General features: G+C 59.1%; 1 protein-coding gene and 1 long non-coding RNA gene across 7 annotated transcripts in view; one reads left to right on the top strand and one right to left on the bottom strand.

Moving 5' to 3' along the window:
* The window catches only part of LOC309619964, a 41,570-nt gene that overhangs the window by 5,955 nt on the left and 10,257 nt on the right, over positions 1-25,358 (top strand). Inside the window, exons 4-5 of one of the 6 annotated variants that reach the window (XR_014239292.1) lie at positions 1,848-3,630; positions 3,749-3,763. This is a non-coding gene — a long non-coding RNA (uncharacterized lncRNA). Of the gene's footprint in view, positions 1-842; positions 1,421-1,847; positions 3,713-3,748; positions 3,764-25,358 lie in introns of those variants that run through there. The other 5 variants (XR_014239293.1, XR_014239295.1, XR_014239291.1 and 2 more) reach the window with 5 other exon arrangements.
* ASMTL (acetylserotonin O-methyltransferase like) overlaps positions 101-25,358 on the bottom strand; it is a 31,162-nt gene continuing 5,904 nt past the window's right edge. The window contains exons 4-13 of the mRNA XM_082375706.1: positions 25,305-25,358; positions 24,506-24,567; positions 22,921-23,029; positions 20,559-20,946; positions 17,618-17,780; positions 13,811-14,001; positions 8,350-8,467; positions 7,410-7,553; positions 3,772-3,894; positions 101-396 (exon numbers count right to left, since the gene is read on the bottom strand). The exon at positions 25,305-25,358 is cut by the window's right edge and continues 11 nt beyond it. Of these exons, the coding sequence (XP_082231832.1) occupies positions 194-396; positions 3,772-3,894; positions 7,410-7,553; positions 8,350-8,467; positions 13,811-14,001; positions 17,618-17,780; positions 20,559-20,946; positions 22,921-23,029; positions 24,506-24,567; positions 25,305-25,358 (1,555 nt within the window). The 3' untranslated portion in view covers positions 101-193. The remainder of the gene's footprint in view (positions 397-3,771; positions 3,895-7,409; positions 7,554-8,349; positions 8,468-13,810; positions 14,002-17,617; positions 17,781-20,558; positions 20,947-22,920; positions 23,030-24,505; positions 24,568-25,304) is intronic.

Here is a 25,358-nt window from a genome sequence, read left to right on the forward strand (position 1 = left end):
GGCCCCGGGGTCCCCCCGCCCCCGGCGCTCCCGGCCCGCGCGTCCCACCACCGGGCGCGTCCCCCGCGTCCAGAGCGCCACAGACGCGCGGAGACAGCCGTGCTTTCCGCCTCCTTTAATCTGTCCGGTGACACCTGCTCTCCAGGAACCCTTCACTGCCGGGCGCTGGGCCCCGCCGGGTTCCCGGTGACCCTCAGGGCGCAGCTCGGGTGCCCAGGACCACGCGCAGCAGGTCCCCCGCGCGCGCCACCCGCACGTCCCGGAAGCCGTGTCGCTGCAGGAGGCGGCGGTGCTCGTCGGGGCTCCGGGGCTGCCCGGCGCTCAGGGTCCGCAGCCGGGGGCTCCGCGACGCCCCCTCCTCCTCCGCCGCCGCTTCCGCCACCAGGAGGCCACCGCCTGGGGAACCAGAGACGCAGAAACAGAGAGAGACGGGGTGGGGGAGGAGTCCCAGGACCCAGCCTGCGGGGGCCCCGGGCTCCCCACTGAAGGGCTTCGCTGCAGGAAGACACGGACGGCAGGGGTTCTGAGTGTAGGGACACAGCTGCAGCCTCCCTGATGCCGAAAGGGACCGCACAGGGACTTCCCTGGCAGCAGTGTCCCGGGCCGACCTGCGTGGCACAGGGCTGCCACCGGCCACGAGGGCACCAGGAGCAGGATTTTTTTTCTTTTTTCTGACTTTTAATTGGTTCAGTGAGATTATCTTTTTTTTTTTTTTTTAATTATAGTTGATTTGCAATGTCTTAGTTTTAGGTGTGCAGACAAGTGGCTCCGTTATACATGTACGTATATAGAGCAGAGTTCCCTGTGCTGTACAGTAGGTCCTTGTTGGTTGTTTTATGTAGCGTGGTGTTTGCATGTGGAGCTGCACGTTGCTGGGGGCAACCTACACGAGAGCCGTGAGAAGTAGAAAGTACGCGTGTGTGTGTTCACACTCCTGTCACCTGCCCACCTCTCTGCGTATGTTATTTTCAGAAGCGCTTGTGACGGAGGAGGAGCCAAGCCAGGAGAAGATAAGCCTTGGGGCAGGAAGCAGAGGGGCAGGAGGTAGCTTACGCGTGCTTCTTCCTTTTGTTTGGGTTACCTGGGGAGACCCCCAGAAAACGCACAAAGCAGGTGGTGGCACACGCGCCCCAGCTCTGCACGCCGGTGACGGTAACTGGGAGAATTTTGGTGCAAAATCTCATTTGGGTTCTAGGCATTTCAGTAAACATGAAGTTAACAAAATGGGGATCATAGCCCCACACTATTAGTTATAAAATCAGCTGCAAGGATATATGGTACAGCACAGGGGATAGAGCCCATATTTTATAACTATAAATGGAGTGTAAGCTTTAAACATGGTGAATTACTATACTGTACACCTGTAACTTATGTAACATTGTACAGCAACTCTACTTCAATAAAAAGAATTGGGATCATATGCTATGCTCACTCTGTTCTCTGTCAGTTTTTATGTTTTTCAAACTCGTGGATACATGGGCTTATTAACTCAATGGGCTCCAAAAGCCTTATATTAAAGGAAGTCTTTTTTTTTTTTTTGGCCTCGCCGTGCAGCTGGCAGGATCTTACTTCCCTAACCAGCGCCCTCGGCACTGAAAGCGCAGACTCCTAACCACTGGACCGCCAGGGAGTTCCCAGGAGGTCACGCTCAATTCTTATCTGTGACCCCACTGTCCCCAGGGTGCAGGCAACCTTTGCAATCCCAGCTACGGGGGTGGAGGGAAGCCCTGGTTCCCGGTGCCTGCCAATTTCTGAGCTCTAAGTATTTCCTCCACGGCCAATCTCACGCTGACAGCTTGGTATCAGCCGGCTGGCAGGAGTGCTGACCATCTAACACGCCGTTCTAGCCAGCAGGTCTCAGCTGCAACACACCGCATGGACCCCCGCCCCCAAAACCCTTCGCAGTATCAACGCGACTTCGAACTGACTGTCCCCAGGTTCCATGACTGTCTCTGAGGTGGGTGAGAATCCAGCTCTCACATCTCCCGGCCCTGCCTCGCCCCCGGGGGCACCCCTGTTGTGCGATTCCTTCCTTCTCAACCGTGTTCCATCCATCACGTGGGGGCTCTGGTCTCGGGCTGGGGACACAGCAGGGGGCAGACAGGAACCGGCCCTCCTGGGGCCACTTTCTTGGGGAGGGTACCCCGAATGTCCGTGTGATGCTCCTGTGACCACATGAAGACCGACATCTCACAGGCTGCGTGGGTGTCCTGGGGCGGCCGGAACAAAATACTTAGAACCACAGACCTCCATCCTCCCCCACCCTGGAGACCAGACGTCTGAGGTCAAGGTGTCCCAGGGCCGCGCTCCCTCCAGAGGCTCCAGGGAGGGTCCTTCCTGCCTCTTCCAGCTTCTGGGGGCTCCAGGCGTCCCTGGGCTTGTGGCTGCCTCCCTCCCGTCTCTGCCTCTGTCTTCCCGGAGCTTCTCCTCTGTGTCTGTGTCTCTCCTCTTCTGTCTCTTAGAAGGACCCTGTCATTGGATGTAGGGCCACCCTCCTCCAGGAGGACCTCACCTCAGACCCTTCACTTCATCACATCAGCAAAGACCCTGCTTCCAAACAAGATTCTAGGTGGACGTGAATTTTGGGGGGGACCGTCTTCATCGTGCTACAGGGACCAACAAGAACGCCTCAACTACACGGTTGTCTTGGGGACAGAAACCGGCTCATTTAAAGAATGTACTTAACCTTCCGCGCTTTTCTTCATATTTTCCTAGGCGTTTCCCTTGCGGCCCAGTGGTTAGGGCTCCACGCGTCCAATGCAGGGGGTGCAGGTTTGATCCCTGGATGGGGAACTAGGATCCCGCTTGCCGCGTGATGCAGCCAAAAAATATATATATAAATAAAATAAAAGAGGGGATATATGTATACATATAACTGATTCACTTTGCTGTACAGCAGAAACTAACACAACATTGTAAAGCAACTATACTCTAAAAAAAGAATACATAAATTTAACTAAAAAAAAAAAAAATAAGAAACGGCCCTTTGGGTACCCCAGATGGAGGTGCCCGTCGCAGCTTGCAGGGCTCAGACCCCAGGGGAGGGGCTGCAGTCGTACGGAGCCGCACGGGTCCTGGGAACAGGTCACGGCTACAGGAGACGGGGCCCCAGGACGGTGGCCACACAGTCACTTCCTGCAACACCGCCCGCATGGACCCAGCCCTCGCTCTGGCTTTTGTCCGAAATAAGAGATCGGGAACGGGGGTCGTTTTCCTGAGAGCTGGAGAACAGGAGGGGCGTTTGGGTGTTGAAGGTGACCCCGGATTGTTGATTATTTTGTTTCATAACTGCACAGAAGAGGCAGCGGAGGTGCCCCAGGAGATGCCAGGGTCGCAGGACGTGGAAAGAGAGCTCGTCTTGCGCCGCTGGACGTGGGGACGCAGGGAGGGGCCCGGGCAGCTTGGTCCCCTCGACTCCATGAGCCCGATGACCCACGTTGGCTCCGAGCGCCGTGGGGACAGGCTGGGTACCACAGAGCAGCCCGGAAAATCATCATCATCGGAGGAGGGAGACCCTGAGCCCAGCGGGGCCCGGGGAGGGACACGGCCGCAGGGGGCGTCCATGAGCCCGAGACCCCAGACGCTGGCGCCAGAAAGTTCAGAAACGCATCACTGACACCCGAGAATGAGGTACGTCCTCGGGGAGCCGGTAAACTGAGCACCAGATGGCGGGCTGGAGGACGGGGAGCTTCCTCTATAACATGTACTCTCTTTTTATATTGGAAACTGTCTCTATGTGTTACAAAAGGCAAGTGCCTGACGTGGTCTCACCTGGTTTGCAGCTGCTCGAGATCCGGCTCAGTAACTTGTGGAGTCTGTCATCCGGCCAGTCCTGCAGAATTCTGGAAAGAACGTACAGATCTGCTTCCGGGAGGTTGTCTTTGAAAAAGTCACCTGGTTTTAAAACAAATGGGATTGAGCCGTTAGGGCCACAGGAACTGGGCCTGCACCCGACGGAAAGGAGTTGCACCACGTTCTACAAGGGATGAAACCGAAAGAGACGCTGCCTGCGGTGGGGACGTCTGTGTTCTCCAAGAAAGAGACGTTTGAGGGCTGACCTGGGGACAGGCCCTCCGGAGACAGGGTCTCTGCGGATGAAATGAAGGGAAGGCTCGGAGATGAGCTCCTCCTGGAGGAGGGTGGCCCTACATCCAATGACAGGGTCCTTCTAAGACACAGAAGAGGAGAGACACAAACACAGAGGAGAAGCCCCGGTAAGACAGAGGCAGAGATGGGAGGGATGCGGCCACAAGCCCAGGGACGCCTGGAGCCCCCAGAAGCTGGAAGAGGCGGGAAGGACCCTCCCCTGGAGCCTCTGGAGGGAGCGTGGCCCTGGGACACCTTGACCTCAGACGTCTGGCCCCCAGAACTGGGGGAGGATGGATTCGGGTCATTTTAAGCCCCCACTTTGGGGTCATTTGTCCCTGCAGCTACCAAATGTGTATCTCTAACTGTGGACACAGACACCTTTGCTATTTGTTACTCCTAACCCTGCCTCGTTCCACAGTGGATTAGATGTAGCTCACATTTACACACACAAAACAAGAAAGAAAACATTTCGAATTGGCATGAAGGGAGAGTAAACACAGGGGTGCAGACAAGTCTACAAGGGGTGGCCCCAGACAGCTGCACAGAGATGGACAATATGCGCCGCTTCTTTTCTTTTTTTTTTTTTTTTTTTGCGTTGGTGGTTCTCTTTCCTATATATGGTGAATCAGTAGCACAGCTTCCATCGTGCTGCTCCTAGATTTGAAGCTTTAAGGTGTGTCTCTGTCAGCTCAGGCAGAAGCAACAAAGTCCCACCGACAGGGGCTTCAACAACGCACGTTGATTTCTCATGGTCTGGAGGCTGGACATCCGAGATCAAGGTGTTGGCAGGGTCAGTTCCTGGTGAGGACCCTCTTCTAGGCTTGTAGGTAGTGGCCTACTCGTTGTGTCCTCACAGTGGGGAGACATGGATGATAGATAGATAGATACATACATACATACATAGAACAGATAAATGATAGGTGAATGGATGGATGGAGAGAGAGATGATAAATAATAGGTAGATAGATGATAGATATATGATTGATATAAAGACAGAGAGGTAGATAAATGATAGATTGATAAATATTGAATAGATAGGTATAGATAATAGATAAATGATAGATACATAGATGATACCTAGATTGATAATAGATATGACGGATGGATGAAGAGATACATAGATATAGACATGTGATAGATAAATAGATGATAGATAATAGAATAGATATGATGGATGGATACATAGATGATATAGACAGATAATAGGTATTAGATAAATAGGGTAGATAGGACAGATAAATGATAGGTGGATGGATGGATAGATGATAAATAATAGATGATAGATATATAGATAAATGATAGATGATTGATATAAAGACAGGTAGATAAAAGATAGATAGATATGATAGATAGCTACATTGATAGTTACATAGATGGTAGATGAATAAATGGATGAATGGATGGATAGATAGCTAGATGGTAGATATAATGCATGGACAGATAGATAGATGATAGATGGATGGATAGATAGATATGGATGGACACATAGATACACTGATAGATGAATAAGTGGATGGATGGATAGATGATAGAGAGATAGATAAATGATACACAGGTAGATAGATGATGGACGGATAGATACACATGATACATACATAGATGACAGTTGGATGGATAGATGGATAAATAGATATGGATGGACAGATAGATACACTGATAGATGAATAAGTGGATGGATGGATAGATGATAGAGAGATAGATAAACGATACACAGAGGATGGATGGATAGATGATAAATGTTACATACACAGATAGATAGATGATAGATGGATGGATAGATGGATAGATATGGATAGATAGATACACTGATAGACAAATAAGTGGATGGATGGATAGATGATAAAGAGATAGATAAACGATACATAGATAGATAGATGATGGATGGATAGATGATAGATAAACGGTACATACATAGATAGATAGATGATGGATAAACGATAGATACATAGATAGATGTTCCTGGTGTCCCTTCTAAGGACGCGGTCTTGCTGGATTAGGACTCCACCCTTGTGACCTCCTTCACCTTAATTACCTCCAGATAAGAGTCACACTGGGGGTGGGGCTTCAACATAGGCACTTGGGGACACACTTCAGTCCACAGCAGGGTGACTGGTTCTTTTTTTTAAGTAGGAAAGTATCAGGCGGTCGTGGGGCACAGGTCCCTCTAGCACATCCACCCTCAGGCCGGGCCACAGTGTGGATGAGTCACCAGGTGCCAAGAGTTTCCCTTCAATCCAGTCCCGCCGGGAAGTCCTTCCTCACATCCACCCCAAGGCCTTCCTGCTGTAGCCCCCACGTCACTTCCCTGTGAGGCTTGGGTCGCTGGTCGACATCTGCAGACGCCGATCTTGGCCCGTGCCCATCCCCACCTGCCCTCCCGCCCGGCTACTGCCCTCGCTGAGAACTTCAAACTCCTGTTCTCGGGGTTTGCAGATGCGCCCGTGTGCAGACGTGCACACACACACCGAGATGCACACACACAGACACATACGCATATAGAGACACATCGACACACAGATACATACATGTATAGAGACACACAGAGGCACTGAGATACACAGACACACAGATACACCAGTATATATGCACACACAGACACACAGAAACATGGATATAAGACACATACAGACACACAGAGAATACACACAGATATACACATACACAGGTATAAACATTCAGACACAGGAACATGGATACATACACAAACACACGCATACATATATATACATGTACATAGACACACAGAAACACACAGATCCACACACACAGACACAGAAACACACAGAAACGTGCGTATATACACAGACATACACACAGACCCAGATACATACCCACAGATACAGAAACACACAAACACACGGATACATATATATACATGTACACAGACACACAGAAACACACAGATCCACACATACAGACACAGAAACACACAGAAACGTGCGTATATACACATACATACACACAGACCCAGATACATACCCACAGATACACAAACACAAACACACGGATACATATATATACATGTACATAGACACACAGAAACACACAGATCCACACACAGACACAGAAACACACAGAAACGTGCGTATATACACATACATACACACAGACCCAGATACATACCCACAGATACAGAAACACACAAACAGAAACATACACACTCAGACATACAGACAGAAACACAGAGAAAGATGGATACACACACAGACACAGACACACTCACATATACCGACACATACAGACACACACACCCGCTCTGTATACGAGATAAATAAGGTCACCCAAATGCTGACACCCGGCGGACATGAAGCCACACTGACCTGGCACAAAGCGGATCCGCTCTGTCTGTCGTCCGCCACGCTGAAAGCCCCCAGAGAGCTCAATGACCTCTGGGAGGTCAAACACAGTCACCTGCAGATGCGGGTACTCCCGGGCGAGCTCGTGGGCCAGGATGCCGGTGCAGCCTGTGAGAAGCAAAGGCAGACTCGGGACCCTCCTGGCGTGTACGAAACCCCTGGAGTGTCTCCAGAGTTCAGCTCTGGCAAAACCAAAACGATGCTCTCAGATGTGGCCTGAGGCTTGTGCCCCGAAATGAGGTCAGCCAGTGGGGAGATCACTGGTGTCTCAAAGTCAGGGCCTCGTGGGCGGGTGCTGGCCCAGAGCAGGTGAGTGGGGTGGGCACAGACTCGTGGGGAATCCTGACAGCAAAGCTCTAGGGAGTTGTACTCTTCCCTGCCCCTTTCTGCTGCGGGAATGCAGACGCAATGGCTGGTGCCACAGCAGCCACTCTGGGCCACCAGGAGGAAAGTTGTGCAGAGGGTGGGGAAATGCAAGCTGGCAGCTCAGGAGTCCTCCTAGGACACCAATCCCACTACATCCCTTGGGCAGGGCATCTACTCCTCCTCCATCCACTGTCCTGAGGAAAGGATTTTCTGGGATGGGGTGGAGGGTGTGTGTGGCATAATTAGACCTGATGCGATGGCAGCAGATGGGCTTCACGGCCCCTCCCCTACTTGGCAGCCACCAGGAAGGGTCCCATAACCTCTACAGGGGTCCTGGGCCACCCCTGGGACCTCCTAGCACTTGGGAATATCAGCCCAAGCCCCCGCACCCATCCTGGATATATTTAGGTCCCCAGATGGTTTGTAGAGATAAACCCATTCTGCAATTCTTATTAGCAGGTAAGGTGCCCTAGATTTAATATGAGAGAAGAAACGCATGTAGCCCTTTGCACCCGACTCCTGGAGGGGGTGAATGTACCTCCCAGGTCGCAGGCAGAGGTGAATCGGGACAGGTCGAAGGCTGTGGCCACGTGGTGGGTGGTCAGCTTGCTGAGGCTGTGCATGGCCCTCATGAACTGCAACGTCATCTCCCTGCTCTGGTGGTGGAAGCAGGGTCTGAGGAGACCCACCCGCAGCCCAGCCCGTCCTGCACCCGGGATGAGGTTCCACCTGGCATTTGTGTGGGTGGGGAGCTCAGGAGGGATCATGGAGAGGAGTCTGGGGTAGAGCGGGGTGGGGAGAGGTCCAGGGTAGAGCAGGGCGGGGAGGAGTCCGGGGTAGAGGAGGGCGGCGAGGGGTCCGGGGTAGAGCAGGGCGGGGAGGGGTCCGGGGTAGAGGAGGGCAGGGAGGGGTCCGGGGTAGAGGAGGGCGGGGAGGGGTCCGGGGTAGAGCAGGGCGGGGAGGGGTCCGGGGTAGAGCAGGGCGGGGAGGGGTCCGGGGTAGAGGAGGGCGGGGAGGGGTCCGGGGTAGAGCAGGGCGGGGAGGGGTCCGGGGTAGAGGATGGAGGGGAGGAGTCCGGGGTAGAGGAGGGCGGGGAGGGGTCCGGGGTAGAGCAGGGCGGGGAGGGGTCCGGGGTGGAGGGGGGCGGGGAGGGGTCCGGGGTGGAGGGGGGCGGGGAGGGGTCCGGGGTAGAGGAGGGCGGGGAGGGGTCCGGGGTAGAGGAGGGCGGGGAGGGGTCCGGGGTAGAGGATGGCGGGGAGGGGTCCGGGGTAGAGGAGGGCGGGGAGGGGTCCGGGGTAGAGCAGGGCGGGGAGGGGTCCGGGGTAGAGGAAGGCGGGGAGGGGTCCGGGGTAGAGGATGGCGGGGAGGAGTCCGGGGTAGAGGAGGGCGGGGAGGGGTCCGGGGTAGAGGATGGAGGGGAGGGGTCCGGGGTAGAGGATGGCGGGGAGGGGTCCGGGGTAGAGGAGGGCGGGGAGGGGTCCGGGGTAGAGCAGGGCGGGGAGGGGTCCGGGGTAGAGGAAGGCGGGGAGGGGTCCGGGGTAGAGGATGGCGGGGAGGAGTCCGGGGTAGAGGAGGGCGGGGAGGGGTCCGGGGTAGAGGATGGAGGGGAGGGGTCCGGGGTAGAGGAGGACGCGAGGGGTCCGGGGTAGAGGAAGGCGGGGAGGGGTCCGGGGTAGAGGATGGCGGGGAGGGGTCCGGGGTACAGGAGGGCGGGGAGGGGTCCGGGGTAGAGGAGGGCGGGGAGGGGTCCGGGGTAGAGGAGGGCGGGGAGGGGTCCGGGGTAGAGGATGGAGGAGAGGGGTCCGGGGTAGAGGATGGCGGGGAGGGGTCCGGGGTAGAGCAGGGCGGGGAGGGGTCCGGGGTAGAGGATGGAGGGGAGGAGTCCGGGGTAGAGGAGGGCGGGGAGGGGTCCGGGGTAGAGCAGGGCGGGGAGGGGTCCGGGGTAGAGGATGGAGGGGAGGGGTCCGGGGTAGAGGAGGGCGGGGAGGGGTCCGGGGTAGAGGAGGGCGGGGAGGGGTCCGGGGTAGAGCAGGCTGGGGAGGGGTCCGGGGTAGAGGAAGGCGGGGAGGGGTCCGGGGTAGAGCAGGGCAGGGAGGGGTCCGGGGTAGAGGATGGAGGGGAGGGGTCCGGGGTAGAGGATGGCGGGGAGGAGTCCGGGGTAGAGGAGGGCGGGGAGGGGTCCGGGGTAGAGGATGGAGGGGAGGAGTCCGGGGTAGAGGAGGACGCGAGGGGTCCGGGGTAGAGGAGGGTGGGGAGGGGTCGCGGTAGAGCAGGGCGGGGAGGGGTCCGGGGTAGAGGATGGAGGGGAGGAGTCCGGGGTAGAGGAGGGCGGGGAGGGGTCCGGGGTAGAGCAGGGCGGGGAGGGGTCCGGGGTAGAGGATGGAGGGGAGGGGTCCGGGGTAGAGGATGGCGGGGAGGGGTCCGGGGTAGAGCAGGGCGGGGAGGGGTCCGGGGTAGAGCAGGGCGGGGAGGGATCCGGGGTAGAGGATGGAGGGGAGGGGTCCGGGGTAGAGCAGGGCGGGGAGGGGTCCGGGGTAGAGCAGGGCGGGGAGGGGTCCGGGGTAGAGGAGGGCGGGGAGGGGTCCGGGGTAGAGCAGGGCGGGGAGGGGTCCGGGGTAGAGGATGGAGGGGAGGGGTCCGGGGTAGAGCAGGGCGGGGAGGGGTCCGGGGTAGAGGATGGAGGGGAGGAGTCCGGGGTAGAGGAGGGCGGGGAGGGGTCCGGGGTAGAGCAGGGCGGGGAGGGGTCCGGGGTGGAGGGGGGCGGGGAGGGGTCCGGGGTGGAGGGGGGCGGGGAGGGGTCCGGGGTAGAGCAGGGCGGGGAGGGGTCCGGGGTAGAGGAGGGCGGGGAGGGGTCCGGGGTAGAGGAGGGCGGGGAGGGGTCCGGGGTAGAGGATGGCGGGGAGGGGTCCGGGGTAGAGGAGGGCGGGGAGGGGTCCGGGGTAGAGCAGGGCGGGGAGGGGTCCGGGGTAGAGGAAGGCGGGGAGGGGTCCGGGGTAGAGGATGGCGGGGAGGGGTCCGGGGTAGAGGAGGGCGGGGAGGGGTCCGGGGTAGAGGATGGAGGGGAGGGGTCCGGGGTAGAGGAGGACGCGAGGGGTCCGGGGTAGAGGAAGGCGGGGAGGGGTCCGGGGTAGAGGATGGCGGGGAGGGGTCCGGGGTACAGGAGGGCGGGGAGGGGTCCGGGGTAGAGGATGGAGGGGAGGGGTCCGGGGTAGAGCAGGGCGGGGAGGGGTCCGGGGTAGAGGAGGGCGGGGAGGGGTCCGGGGTAGAGCAGGGCGGGGAGGGGTCCGGGGTAGAGGATGGAGGGGAGGAGTCCGGGGTAGAGGAGGACGCGAGGGGTCCGGGGTAGAGGAGGGCGGGGAGGGGTCCGGGGTAGAGGATGGAGGAGAGGGGTCCGGGGTAGAGGATGGCGGGGAGGGGTCCGGGGTAGAGCAGGGCGGGGAGGGGTCCGGGGTAGAGGATGGAGGGGAGGAGTCCGGGGTAGAGGAGGGCGGGGAGGGGTCCGGGGTAGAGCAGGGCGGGGAGGGGTCCGGGGTAGAGGATGGAGGGGAGGGGTCCGGGGTAGAGGAGGGCGGGGAGGGGTCCGGGGTAGAGCAGGCTGGGGAGGGGTCCGGGGTAGAGGAAGGCGGGGAGGGGTCCGGGGTAGAGCAGGGCAGGGAGGGGTCCGGGGTAGAGGATGGAGGGGAGGGGTCCGGGGTAGAGGATGGCGGGGAGGAGTCCGGGGTAGAGGAGGGCGGGGAGGGGTCCGGGGTAGAGGATGGAGGGGAGGAGTCCGGGGTAGAGGAGGACGCGAGGGGTCCGGGGTAGAGGAGGGTGGGGAGGGGTCGGGGTAGAGCAGGGCGGGGAGGGGTCCGGGGTAGAGGATGGAGGGGAGGAGTCCGGGGTAGAGGAGGGCGGGGAGGGGTCCGGGGTAGAGCAGGGCGGGGAGGGGTCCGGGGTAGAGGATGGAGGGGAGGGGTCCGGGGTAGAGGAGGGCGGGGAGGGGTCCGGGGTAGAGGAGGGCGGGGAGGGGTCCGGGGTAGAGCAGGCTGGGGAGGGGTCCGGGGTAGAGGAAGGCGGGGAGGGGTCCGGGGTAGAGCAGGGCAGGAAGGGGTCCGGGGTAGAGCAGGGCGGGGAGGGGTCCGGGGTAGAGGATGGAGGGGAGGGGTCCGGGGTAGAGGATGGCGGGGAGGGGTCCGGGGTAGAGCAGGGCGGGGAGGGGTCCGGGGTAGAGCAGGGCGGGGAGGGATCCGGGGTAGAGGATGGAGGGGAGGGGTCCGGGGTAGAGCAGGGCGGGGAGGGGTCCGGGGTAGAGCAGGGCGGGGAGGGGTCCGGGGTAGAGGAGGGCGGGGAGGGGTCCGGGGTAGAGCAGGGCGGGGAGGGGTCCGGGGTAGAGGATGGCGGGGAGGGGTCCGGGGTAGAGGAGGGCGGGGAGGGGTCCGGGGTAGAGGATGGAGGGGAGGAGTCTGGGGTAGAGGAGGACGCGAGGGGTCCGGGGTAGAGGAGGGTGGGGAGGGGTCGGGGTAGAGCAGGGCGGGGAGGGGTCCGGGGTAGAGGATGGAGGGGAGGAGTCCGGGGTAGAGGAAGGCGGGGAGGGGTCCGGGGTAGAGCAGGGCGGGGAGGGGTCCGGGGTAGAGGATGGAGGGGAGGGGTCCGGGGTAGAGCAGGGCGGGGAGGGGTCCGGGGTAGAGGAAGGCGGGGAGGGGTCCGGGGTAGAGCAGGGCAGGAAGGGGTCCGGGGTAGAGGATGGAGGGGAGGGGTCCGGGGTAGAGCAGGGCGGGGAGGGGTCCGGGGTAGAGGAGGGAGGGGAGGGGTCCGGGGTAGAGGATGGCGGGGAGGGGTCCGGGGTAGAGGAGGGCGGGGAGGAGTCTGGGGTAGAGGAGGGCAGGAGGGGTCCGGGGTAGAGCAGGCTGGGAGGGGGCACTGGTCTGAACTGTGTCCAGCTCGGCGGCGAGGCTGGAGTGCTGCCAGAAGGGCAGCTCCGCTGAATCCTGACACGGCGCACCCTCAGGGTCTGATTTCCAGTTTGCAGGGGGTCTCCTCCCGGGAGACTGCCGACTCCCCATTCGGGTCTCACTGGACCAGACCAGGAGGACTCAGGGGGTAACGACCCCCTGCCCCCTCAGCTGTCATCTCACTGAGGATGATCTGATCTGATCGTTTGCAGAGACCAGGGCTCCCTGCCCAGCTCCCCCGTGGGGGGTCCACGTGTGCTCGGGCCCCACCCAGGCGGGAGGGAATGAGCCCCTGGGTCAGAGAAGGAGGCCGGCAGGATAGCGTGCAGGGGACCCACTTGGGCCTGACACTCTTCGGGCTCCGGAGGGCGGGCAGGAGAGGGATGGGCAGGGAGTCAGCCCAAATCCCAAGGGGCGGGGGGGGGGGGCGGGTGCAGACAGGGGCCGCGGGGGCCGGAGTCGTTTGCCTGAGGCCACGGATGGTGCTGCTGCCGTTTCACCCAGATTTGGGGCCTGGGGACCTCGGCATCTCCCAGGACACTGTCCTCTATGACCCCTCGAGACCCTCCAAGACCACCCAAGATCTTCCAAGACCCTCTGAGACCCTCCAAGACCCTCCGAGACCCCCCGAGACCCTCAGATACCACCCAAGACCCTCCGAGACCCTCCAAGATCAGCCAAGACCCTCTGAGACCCCTTCCGTCCCACACAACAGTGAACAGGGGTCGTGGGTGCCAGGGGGCGGGGGAAGGGCCGGGAAGCCCTTTGCACACCCTGTGCTGAGCTGAGAAGCAGAAGTCTGTGCAATTCAACTCCACGTAGGAAACACGGTGCCTTGATTCAAGGCAGCCCCTTCCTAGAAAAACCCTCCTTTCAGGAGCTGTGACCAGCCAGCCGCACCCTCCCCACCACGGCGTCCCCACCGTTCCCCATCTGCAGCCTCCCCATCTGCAGCCTCCCGCTAGGATTCCCAACCGATTCCGACCGTCCCGAATCTGAGACGTTTCCGTGCCCACTGGTCCCTCAGCAGCACCGACGGGACGTGAGAGGAACACAGGCTTACAGTACCTGGGACAGGTGCTCCTCCTCCTCCGTCACCCCCAGAGCCCCGCGGGCCTGGCCCGCCCCCTCCCGCACGGCCAGGCCCAGGCGTGTGAAGACGCCCCAGACGTGGGCGTCATTGTACTCGGCCAGGCCCAGGAGAGAGTGTTCGCCGTCTGACACCAGGTGCAGGGTCGCCACCGCCGTGTTGCTGTAACCTGAAAGGACAGGCGTCGTTTGCCGGCTCAGCTGACTGCGGGGCGAGCCACCGCCCAGCGTCACCGGGATGTCAGCACAAGCATCGTCTCTCCGGCTAAGTGCCAAGCGCACGGACGCCCAGAGGCAAGGACGCAAGGATGCTGCTCTTCCTCGAGGTGACCCTCCAAGCCCCCGGGACGGTCACTTGGCCAGGCTACAGTCCCCAGTGAGACGTCCCCGTCGGGGAGAGGGCGCGGTTTGGTCACGTGCTTGGCACCTGCAAGTCAGCGGACTTTGGGTGAAGGAGGTGGCGCTAGGTAACGTGGCTGGGTCTCACCCCATCAGCTGAAGGCCTTGAGAGCAGACAAGCACCGAGCGGCCAGCCGGAGGGGTTCAGACGCGCCGGAGCCCAAAGGCACGGACAGCAACTGCTCGCAACCAGTCCGTCCGTATCCCGCGGGCTCTGCCTCTCCGGAGCCCTGCGTGGCACGGGGCGGCCCGCTCTCCTCCCACTTCCCGGCGGGCTGTCCACCCGGCCCGGCCCCCAGGGGCCCTGCCGGGACACCCCTACCTGCAGAATCGGAGGCTGCAGGCAGAGGGGACGGCGGCTGAGACCCCCTGTACCTCCACAGCCCCACGTAACGCCGGTCATCAGATGGAAAGAACAGCATGGGGCCTACGGTTTTCCTTTTCTGAACTTTCAAGAAGCTTATTGAAACTAACTGTCCATTCGGCACTTTATTTTTTAAATTAATTAATTAATTAATTATATTTATTTTTGGCTGTTTTGGGTCTTTGTTGCTGTGCGCGGGCTTTCTCTAGTTGCGGCGAGCGGGGGCTGCTCTTTTTTGCGGTGCGCGGGCTTCTCATTGTGGTGGCTTCTCGTTGCGGAGCACGGGCTCTAGGCGCACGGGCTTCAGGAGTTGCAGCACGCGGGCTTCAGGAGTTGTGGCACATGGGCTCAGTAGTTGTGGCTCGCGGGCTCTAGAGCACAGGCTCAGTAGTTGTGGCACGTGGGCTTAGTGGCTCCGCGGCATGTGGGATCCTCCCGGACCAGGGCTCGAACCCGTGTCCCCTGCATCGGCAGGTAGATTCTTAACGACTGCACCACCAGGGAAGCCCCATTCGGCACTTTACATGTTGTCTTTGTTTTAGAAACTGAATTTTTATTGTTGCTTAATTTTCTTTTTCTTTTTCTTTTTTGTGGAGGCACCGCACGGCACGTGGGCTCTTAGTTAGCGGTGGAACCCGGGCCCCTGCAGTGGGAGCGCGGAGCCTTAACCACTGGACCGCCAGGGAAGTCCTCACACGTTTTTTTAAAGACTGTTATCTTTAATTATATAAATATACATTTTTAAAAAACTTTTTATTTTATATGGGAGTATAGTTGATGAGCAATGTTGTGTTGCTTTGAGGTGCACTCAAAGACTTCTAAGACACTCCTCAGGTAGCAGGAATTGAAAGCCCGGACCTCAGACCCTTTCTCCACGTTTGGTCATTATTTTCAGTTGAGGAGAGGGGCTTCCCTGGTGGCGTAGTGGTTAAGAATCTGCCGGCCAATGCAGGGGACACGGGTTCGAGCCCTGGTCCGGGAAGATCCCACATGCCACGGAGCAACTAAGCCCGTGCACCACAACTACTGAGCCTGCGCTCTACAGCCCGCGAGCCACAGCTACTGAGCCCACGTGCCGCAACTACTGAAGCCCGCGCGCCTAGAGCCCATGACCCGCAATGAGAAGCCACCGCGATGGGAAGCCCACGCACCACAATGAAGAGTAGCCCCCGCTCGCTGCAACTAGAGAAAGCCTGCACTCAGCAACAAAGACCCACTGCAGCCAAACATAAATAAATAAATTTATTAAAAAAAAAAAAAATGGAGGAGAATGTTACTAAGGTGCTCTGGCTGGGGGGAAGTTCTGCATCCTGTGACCCAAATCTTTAGCGTGTACTTGTCCGCCTCTCGTATGAGGGGCAGCTCTGGGGGGCTTCCGCCAGCACCCTGCTTCCCTGCTCGCCACAGAAGCGATGCTGTTACTCCTGCTCTGGGGTCTCCTGAGCCCCTGCCTCTCTCCACCTGCTCAAGGACCAGATGGTCTGAGAACACCCTCGAGAGCTCTGTGCACCCAGCAAACCGACGCTGTCACCCTTCATCCGTCCGTTTACCTCGTCTGCCATCTACTTCGTTTTGTCTTTCTATCTATGTATCTACCTACCCATCTATTACCTATCAGTCATCTACATGTATCTCTCTCGTCTAGTAACCCTCTATCTTCAACATCACCTATTCACCCATCTACCATCCACCTATTCATTTACTATCTATCACCTGTGCAAGTGTACATGTACCTATTTACCTATCATTGATCTTTTTATCATCTCTCTATTCATCTGTCATTTACCCATCCACCCATCTATTATCTATTCATCCACCCCTCCATCTATCATGTATTTTCTATCAACTATCTATCTTTCTATCGTCTATCGACCATTGATCTACGCATGCATCATATCTATTCTATTATCTATCTATATCAGCTACCTGTTCATCCATCTACTTACCTATTTACATACCCAAGTATCCACCCATCAATCAGTCTATCTACCTATGCATCTATAACCTGTCAGTCATCTCCATGTATCTCTCTCATCTATTAATCATCTATCTTCAGCATCAGGTATCCATCTATGTATCTGTTTATTTACTTAGCGTCTAGCATTTGTGTATGTATCGATCGTATCTATTATCTATCTTTTTATCATCTGTCTATTCATCTATTATTTATCTATCCACCCATCTATTATCTATTCATCTATCATTTATCTATCTATCCACCCATCTATTATCTATCATCTCTATTATCAATTTATATCTATTGATCTATCAATCTATCTAGTACCTATTTATCCACCCACCCATCCATCCATCATCTTATCCATCTACTTATCCTATTATCTATCCATCCATCCATTTATTTATCCATCCACCTGTCCTCTATTTATGTATCACCTATCAACCTAGCTATCTTTCTATCCTCTACCTCTTCATCCATCTATCTGCTTATCTATCTACATATCTATGCACCCACCTATCAACCAAACAATCCATCTATCCGTCATTTATCCATCCACCCATCTATTACCTATTTGTCCATTCACCCATCCACGTATCATCTGTTTATCTATCATCTATCTATCCATCCATGTACCTATCTATCATCTCTATTATCAATCGATATCTATCTGTCCATCCATCCACCTCATCTGTCTGCCTATCTAAACAAATAAGTAAGAATAAACAGATATCTTATGCTGTGCACACAGACATACCCTATGGGCTGTCTCTCTCGAGAACCCTGGCTGATACAGGCCCTCTGAGCCCATAAAGAAGTCTGTCTCCTCACACACCACACACACACACACACACACACATACACACACACACACACACACACACACACAGACACACACGTTTCCTCCTTCCACCCACCCTCTGCTCCTGACCCTCTGGGGCATTCCTGGGGCAGAGGGATGATGGATGATGGTCTGTGCTCCCCGCCTCGGCTCAGAAGCCGCTGTCACCTGGTGACTCGGTCTCGCAGGCAAAGCTGCTGGGAAGACACCCAGGAAGCCCCTCACCTCTGTGCGTCTTCTCCAGTAACCCCAGGGCCGCGCAGACATCCAGCAGCTGCTCGGTCCCGCCCGCGCAGGCGTCGAGTTTGCGGGCGACATCCACGGCCGTCAGGGGGCCTTGGTCTTTCAACACATCAAACAGTTTGAGCTTGCAAGCCGTGAACAGGACCTGTCCGCGAAGAACAGTTACAGCTGGACATACAACGTGACTTATCAATTGCTCTATATTCCCAGGGGCTCCAAAGAGGGAGGGCAGGACGGTCGAAAACATCGAGCTCAGGGGAAACTTCTGCAGAGGAGAGTGGGTCGTGGCTCCAGGGCGCACAAGGTTTGCTCCAGGCAAGACCAAGGCGACGAACACCAAGCAGAGAAACCGTCCCAGCGGAGAAAGAGCAGAGCGCTGCTGCCAGGGGCTGCGTGGTACCCTCCAAGGTTCCTACGCCAACGCCCCAAGTCCCAGGACCTCAGGATGAGACCACGTGGAGACGGGGCCTCTGCGCGGGACACGGCCGCTCCACGCTGCTCAGGACACACCCTCACGTGACACTGTAAACCTCCCTGGAGCTCTCACCTCACAACGCAGACACCTCCAGGGGCAAGTAAAGGGGCGCTTCGGGAAAGGGCCCGACCTGAGCTGCGTCCAGAACTACCGTGACTGACCTGGGGCGGGGGGTGGGTGACACTTGCTCCAAGACCCCCGACAGACCCCGGCTTGGTCGGCATGGTCAGCCATTGGGAGACCTTTGTAAGGAGACCCGTGTCACACGAGGGTGGATGGACAGACGGCGAGGTATGTAGATAGGTGACAGATACAGACAGGTGACAGATAGGTAAATGGGTGGAGGGAGGGATAGACAGGTAGGCAGGTGATAATAACAGACATGCAGATGATGTATAGAGATAGATAGAGATGATATATAAATGGGTGGATATGTGCATAGGAATAATAATAGACCCAGACGATAGATACAGACAGACATGACAGATAAGCAGGTGGATAGACAGATGACAGATAAATAGGTAAATAGAGATAGAGACAGACAAATGATAGGAAAATGGATGGATGAACAGTGGAGAGAAGATAGATGATAATAACAGATATAGAGAGATAAAAAATATAAATTATACACAGATAAGTGGAGGGATGGATAGACAGATGATAGTAGTTACATAGATAGATAACCGTAGGTATACATACATTGATGATGTAGATAGATAAATATAGATAACAAATAGATATAGATAGGTAAATGATAGCTAGATTAATGGTGGATAGAGAGAAGATAGATAATGATAGATATATATATATAGATAAATGATACGTATAGATAGATGATAGATATAGACATAGATGATACATGGATAGATGATTGATAGATTGGTGGATAGATAAATGATAGGTAGGGAGACGGATGGATGAATGGATGGACAGAAGGTAGACAGATGATAATAACAATAGATGTAGGTAAACAATAGACATACAGAGACGACGGATATAGATTATACCTAGATCAGTGGGCGGATGGACAGATGATAGGTACATAGACAGTAATGACAGTATATATAGATTGATGAGATAGATGACAGACAAATGAAATGGACAGACGGATGGATGGACAGATGCTAGATCGACAGACCGTGGAAGCACAGCACACCTCCACCGAGTGCCAGCCTGACGGGCTGCAGCAGCGCGTCTGCACCAGCATCTCCAGGCGGATCACAGAATCTGACCTACACGCAGCATAACCACCTTCCGTCCTAGGCACACAGGTCCCCTCTCCTGAGGAGGAGGTGACAGGAGGGTGGCCGGGGTGGAGGGGGGAAGGTCAGGCCCCCAGTCCTTCCCCAGCCAGTGTCCTGTCTCTCCACGAGCCACTGAGGCTGCCCCTGCAGGGCCCCAGCACGAGCAAGCCTGCCCCCTGCTCCAACCCCCAGGAGCCCAGAGCTGCAGGAGAGGGTCTGGTGGGGGAGGGGGAGGGCCGGGCCATGTGTCACAGCCGGGCGGGCGCACAAGTGCGTCCACAAGAGCCAGAGAGATGGTGGAGGCCAACTGGGTGGGCCGCTGCCCAGCCCACTCCCCGTCGGGCCCCGGGCCTGGGGCTTCCCTGAAACACCTGCGCACAGCGGCCTTGCGCGTGGGCACAGGGCAGCCTGTGGCCAAAGGTACCTGCTGGTTCCAGGAAGCATCGAGCTGGCCCAGTGCTGACCCTCCCCTGCCCAGGACACCCTCTGGCTGGGACGGCTGCCCGGGACCCCGAGGCCACAGGACGACGAGGCCACACGCCCTGACCTGGTCTGCCCTGCGGGCAGCTGGTGTCCTGGGGGCCACAATCCACCTGCTGCCCGGCCAGCAGGGCTGCAGGGTCCCAGAGGCGGCCGCACGGCCGGCATTCCAGCCCCACCTCCCTGGGCTGGGCACATAGTGTGGGCCCCTCGCTGGGGTCACGTGAGCCCTGCTCACCTTCAAACACCCGCACAGACCCCGCCCTGCCCCTCCAGGCACAGACCACAGTTATGGGCTCGACAGTGGCCCCAAAAGGATATGTGCATGCCCTGACCCCCCAAATATGGGAATGAGACCTTATGTGGAAACGGGGTCTCTGCAGAGGTGATGAAGGGAAGGGTCTGAGATGAGGTCCCCCTGGAGGAGGGTGGCCCTACAACCAATGACAGGGTCCTTCTAAGAGACAGAAGAGGAGAGACACAGACACAGAGGAGAAGCCCCGTGAAGACAGAGGCAGAGACGGGAGGGAGGCGGCCACAAGCCCAGGGACGCCTGGAGCCCCCAGAAGCTGGAAGAGGCAGGAAGGACCCTCCCCTGGAGCCTCTGCAGGGACCTTGGCCCTGGGACACCTTGAGCTGTGGTCCCCGGGATGGGGGAGGATGGATGCCTGCGGTTTTAGGCTCCCCTGTGTTGGGGTCACATGGTCACGAATCACACGAGTACCTTGGATGCTTTGAAGCCGTCCATCAGCTCCAGGAGGCCCGTGGGGAACGGGGGCCGGCTGTCCGCCCCGTTAAGGGCTGCGTCCAGCGCTCCGGGAGCCTGTGACCGGTCTCCGTCCGCCTCCTCGCCACCACGGCCGCCCTCGGCGCTCGGACCTGGGTCCGAGCCACCTCCCTCCGTGTCACTGAGATTCTCGAAGGTGTCGACGGCGGGGATGGAGTCGCGCTTGACCCGCCGCAGGCCCTCGGGGCGGGGCGGGTAGTACAGGCGTGCCAGCTCCTTGCAGAAGTGGTTCAGGGGGAAGCCCACGACGTTGAGGAAGTCCCCGTGCACGTTCTCCACCAGCATCCCGCCCAGCGCCTGGATCCCGTAGCCGCCAGCCTTGTCCCTGGGGCGGGGAACCACAGCGGGGGGGGGGGGTGGGGGGGGTGGGGAGGAGGGGAGAGAAGACGGCAGCGACGTTGACCTTCCCGGGGTCAGCAGACCTGCAGCCAGGACCCCTGCAGGGGAACCCGCCAACCTCGGACCCGGGTGGCTGTGCCCTGGGGCGTCCGGGCCCAGATCCCAAGTGATCCCTCGGTCCCGCCCCTGGGACGTGACGAGGGGCACCTGGCGGGCACTCAGGGAGCTGCCCCCCACCCCAGGCCTGGCGCATGGCCGCCAGCAGGCTCTCTGAGGGGAAGGGGATCGCTGTCAAGGACCCAGGCCCCCGGCTGTGCTCTCCTGCCACCTGCAGCCCCGTCCCTCGGATGTCCATTCATGTGGGTCCTCGGCCCAGGTCTTCCCCGGGCGCCACTGCTGAGACCTCCTTACGAGGGAAGAGGGGCTCGTGAAGCCCCTCCCTCCACCCTGACTCCCCTGCCTCTCCCTCCGGGCCAGACACGGGTCCATAAAGCGACAGGGGCAGTAATCTGGGGCCCCCCCGGCAGTGAACCCACCCCCATGGTCCCCACACCTGCGCCCACCCCCCGACCCTCGCCCGGGCCCTTTCCTGGGGGAAAGGGGACGGGGGAGCTGGCATGCCCTCTGGTTCGGCCTCTTGGTCCCGCCGCAGCTGCGGCGGTGAACGGCCTGACGCTGCCTCTCGTTTTGGTGTGTTGTCCTGATGAGACACCCCGATACCCAGCAGCTCCGCTCTTGACAGCCGGCACCGCCCAGAGCCCGGCGCCCTGCGGCATCCTAACCCACAACGCCATGGTGTCGGGAGGTGGGACCTCGGGGAGGTGACGAGGTCATGAGGGTGCAGCCCCCGTGGACGGGATTAGTGTCCTTCTAAAAGAGACCCCAGGGAGCTCCCTGGCCCCTTCCTCCAGGCGAGGACACAGCGAGGAGTCACCATCTAGGAGCCAGGAAGCAGCCTCACTAGATGCTAAATCTGGCCCCGCCAGGACCTCAGACTTCCAGCCTCCAGGACAGTGAGAAATACATGTCTCTTGTGTACAAGCTCCCTGCCTGTGGGGCTTTGTTAGGACCCCAGGCAGACTAGGATGCCCCAGAGCTGAGGCTCCTGTGAGAACTCATCATCACAGAAGATGGTGAGAACCGGGCCGGGCGCACCGAACACCCCTTACTACCCTGCAACGGGGGCTCCCACGCCCGCCAGAAGGACAAGCCAGTCGGGGAGTCCCTTTGCTGTGGCTGCTTCCACGAGACCAATACCCCAGGGAGACTCTTCTCCCCTGCCTTTACCGTGAACAGGCCTGTGGCTGCTTCCACAAGACCAATACCCCAGGGAGACTCTTCTCCCCGGCCTTTACCGTGAACAGGCCTGAGACGGGCTTTAACCAGCAGAACACGTGCTCGGACCCTCGGTCTCAGGAGCCCAGGGCGTCTGCGCTCACCTCCCGCGGCTGTCGGTGCCCGGCCCCTCGCGAGCACCCTGAGTGAGCCGCTTCCCGCAGACACATGGGGAGGCTGGTCCCCGAGGCACCGTCAGACCCGTGGCGAGGCCACCAGCCACCAGCTGGCGCCGAGCCCCGCCCCGGCGGGGCTGGGGAGTGCAGCCAGCGAGGCTGGAGCACAAGCTGAGCCTCCGTGACCTTGACAAGATTGCAGCCCGGACCCGGCGCGCTTTGGGGCGGTCAGAGTGACTCTGGGGTCACGGTGACCTCTGCCCTCCAGGGACCGGCCCCGGCTGCCCCACCGTCGTGGGAGCGGGCGTGGCGCCCTGGGGGGGCCGGCTGCGCTGTAGGAGCACCCACGGGACGGGGACCCCTAGGAAGGCATCCTTCTAGCACCTTCCAGGCACCGGGGCACCGGGCTCGTCAGGAGCACCGGCCCCCAACACAGGCGGAGCCACGCGCCCGGCGCGTCCGCCGCCCACAGCGGGGACTCGGCACCGCAGCTCCCAACAGAGACTCACATGGGCTCCCCGCTGTTGATGTACTCCCACAGCAGCTCCTCCGACAGCTCCGAGAACGTCACCGTGGTCTCCTCGTAGAACTCCGAGACCTCCGTGTCCAGCCGGCCGTCTGCAAGGAAGGACCCCGCAGTGAGGGTGCGTGGCCGGCGCCAGGCCCCCGCGTCCCCAGGTTCTAGCCACTGCCTCTGGGGGGAGTTGGCCTGAGCTTTGCGTGGAATTCACATACAGTCGTTAACGGTTCCTTTTAGACAAGGGAAAAGAGAAAGAATAAAACAGAAAAGAGGGCAACAGAATTGGCAAGCAGGAGAAAAAGCTGCAGCCTGCAGAGCCGGATGAGACGGGCCTCTGGTTTCTGTGCTAATTCGTGGAGTAGAGTTACCACAGGGCAATGCTGCAGTCTACACGAGGCTTTCGGCTGTGGGGCTGGAAACGCCCCAGGCACACGGCACGGTGGCTACGCACGGCGGCCAATCGTGAGGGCTCTCCACACCAGCCGTCCTGGCGTGAATGGGGCCCCCCAAACGTCACATCCTCTGAAAACCTCAGAACCGGACCTCATTAGGAAACAGGGTCTCTGCAGATGTGATGAAACGAAGGGTTTGAGATGAGGTCCTCCTGGAGGAGGGTGGCCCTACATCCAATGACAGGGTCCTTCTAAGACACAGAAGAGGAGAGACCCAGACACAGAGGAGAAGCCCCGTGAAGACAGAGGCAGAGACGGGAGGGAGGCGGCCACAAGCCCAGGGACGCCTGGAGCCCCCAGAAGCTGGAAGAGGCGGGAAGGACCCTCCCCTGGAGCCTCTGGAGGGAGCACAGCCCTGGGACAGCTTGACCTCAGACATGTGGTCCCCAGGATGGGGGAGGATGGATGCCTGCGGTCTGAAGCCCCAGGTAAAGGAACCACACTGTCCAGCAAGTGCTTTCTCCCCAGAGAGCACAGGTTAAAGTCCAGGACGGACCAAGAGGGTAAGAGCAACCCAATCGCTAATTAGCAGACAGACGCGCGGTCACCCATCTGCGGGATGTGCTCGGGGAGCCCAAGAGCTCAAACTCAGCCTCACGGTCCTTCCTGGACCTAAAATCTCTTTTAAGCAGCTTTAAAAATTGTGCATTTGAAAAAAAAAAAAAAAGCCCTTTGGGACTTCCCTGGCGGTCCAGTGGTTAGGACGCTGTGCTTCCACCACAGGGGGTGCGGGTTTGATGCCTGGTCGGGAAGCTGAGATCCCACAAGCCACATGGCTCAGCCAAAACAGACACACACACACACACAGAGAAAACCCTCGCCAACAGGGGCCAAACTCCTCCACCTTCCAGACCAAAAACCTCAAAGAAAGCATCTGGGCCGGTTGCGTTGGATGGGCTTTTATGACGGCCCGCGCCCCCCCGCACGGTCTCCATCGGGCGCTCAGGGTGAACCCCAGGATTCCCACGTGGGACCCCGACTTTCCCAGGCAGGACAGGAAGGCAGGGTCACGTGGAGCAAAGACAGAGCTGCCCCCGCGGACCCGGGTCCCCGCGGACCCCCGGCTCCTCACGACGCCCGACTCCCGGGGTGGGGGGGGGCAGACGGAGGTGGCCGCGGTACCTTTGCTGCAGCAGTGGACGATGGCCACGCCCGTGAACACACTGTGCTCCTTCCCGTTCAGCCTGCAAGACACGACGGGGCCCAGTGGGCGACCGTGTGGGGTGTCCGAGACAGCGCCACCCCTGCCACCACCGGGCGCGAGCCCCCGGTCCACCCGCCGGCCCTGGCCACGCGGTCTCCAGGGAAACCTTCCCGCGGCGACCGCGCAGGTCCAGGCGAGAGTGTGCTCGGTGCTCTCGGAGCGGGGGCTGGGGGACGGCCGGGGCGTCTCACGGGAGGCGAGGCTGGAGCACCCGGGCCCCGACAGGCGTCGCCGGTCGTGCTGGGAGGACCTGGGTCCTGGCAGCTCTCAGCCGCCTCTCTCTCGGGTCCCTTTGCTCTCCTGGGCGCGGACACGCAGGGTGGCTGAGCCAGGAAGAGGCCCTGAAGACGGGCGATGCTGTGGCCCCCCCTCCCCCGGGATGCTGAGAGGGCCAGGGCCTGCTCCCCATCGCGGGAGCTCAGGATCACTGGGCTCCTGGGCAGACAAGTCAGGTGGAGTCGGGATGAGGAAGATGGGGAGGGGCAGACACGGAGGCTCCCGGACGAGCCCATGAGGGTGAGACCAACACGGCGTAGGTTCAAGGGCACCGGCCCATCCTCTGCCCTGAACCAGGAGGGGCTGCCGGTGGGAGATGGGGAAGGTGATGCACGGACACCCACACCCCCCCCAACCCCGAGGAAGCGCGGCCCCTCCACCGGGCCCAGGCTCTGTCGGACGCAGGACTATTTCCCCGGAGGACGGCCAAGACCCGCCCACCTTGACAGCATGCGGTAGGCGTCCTGCTTGTCCACAGGCTTCTCCAGGATCGTG

The sequence above is a fragment of the Balaenoptera borealis genome (assembly GCF_965194805.1).
Source record: "Balaenoptera borealis genome assembly, chromosome: X".
NCBI lineage: Eukaryota > Metazoa > Chordata > Mammalia > Artiodactyla > Balaenopteridae > Balaenoptera > Balaenoptera borealis.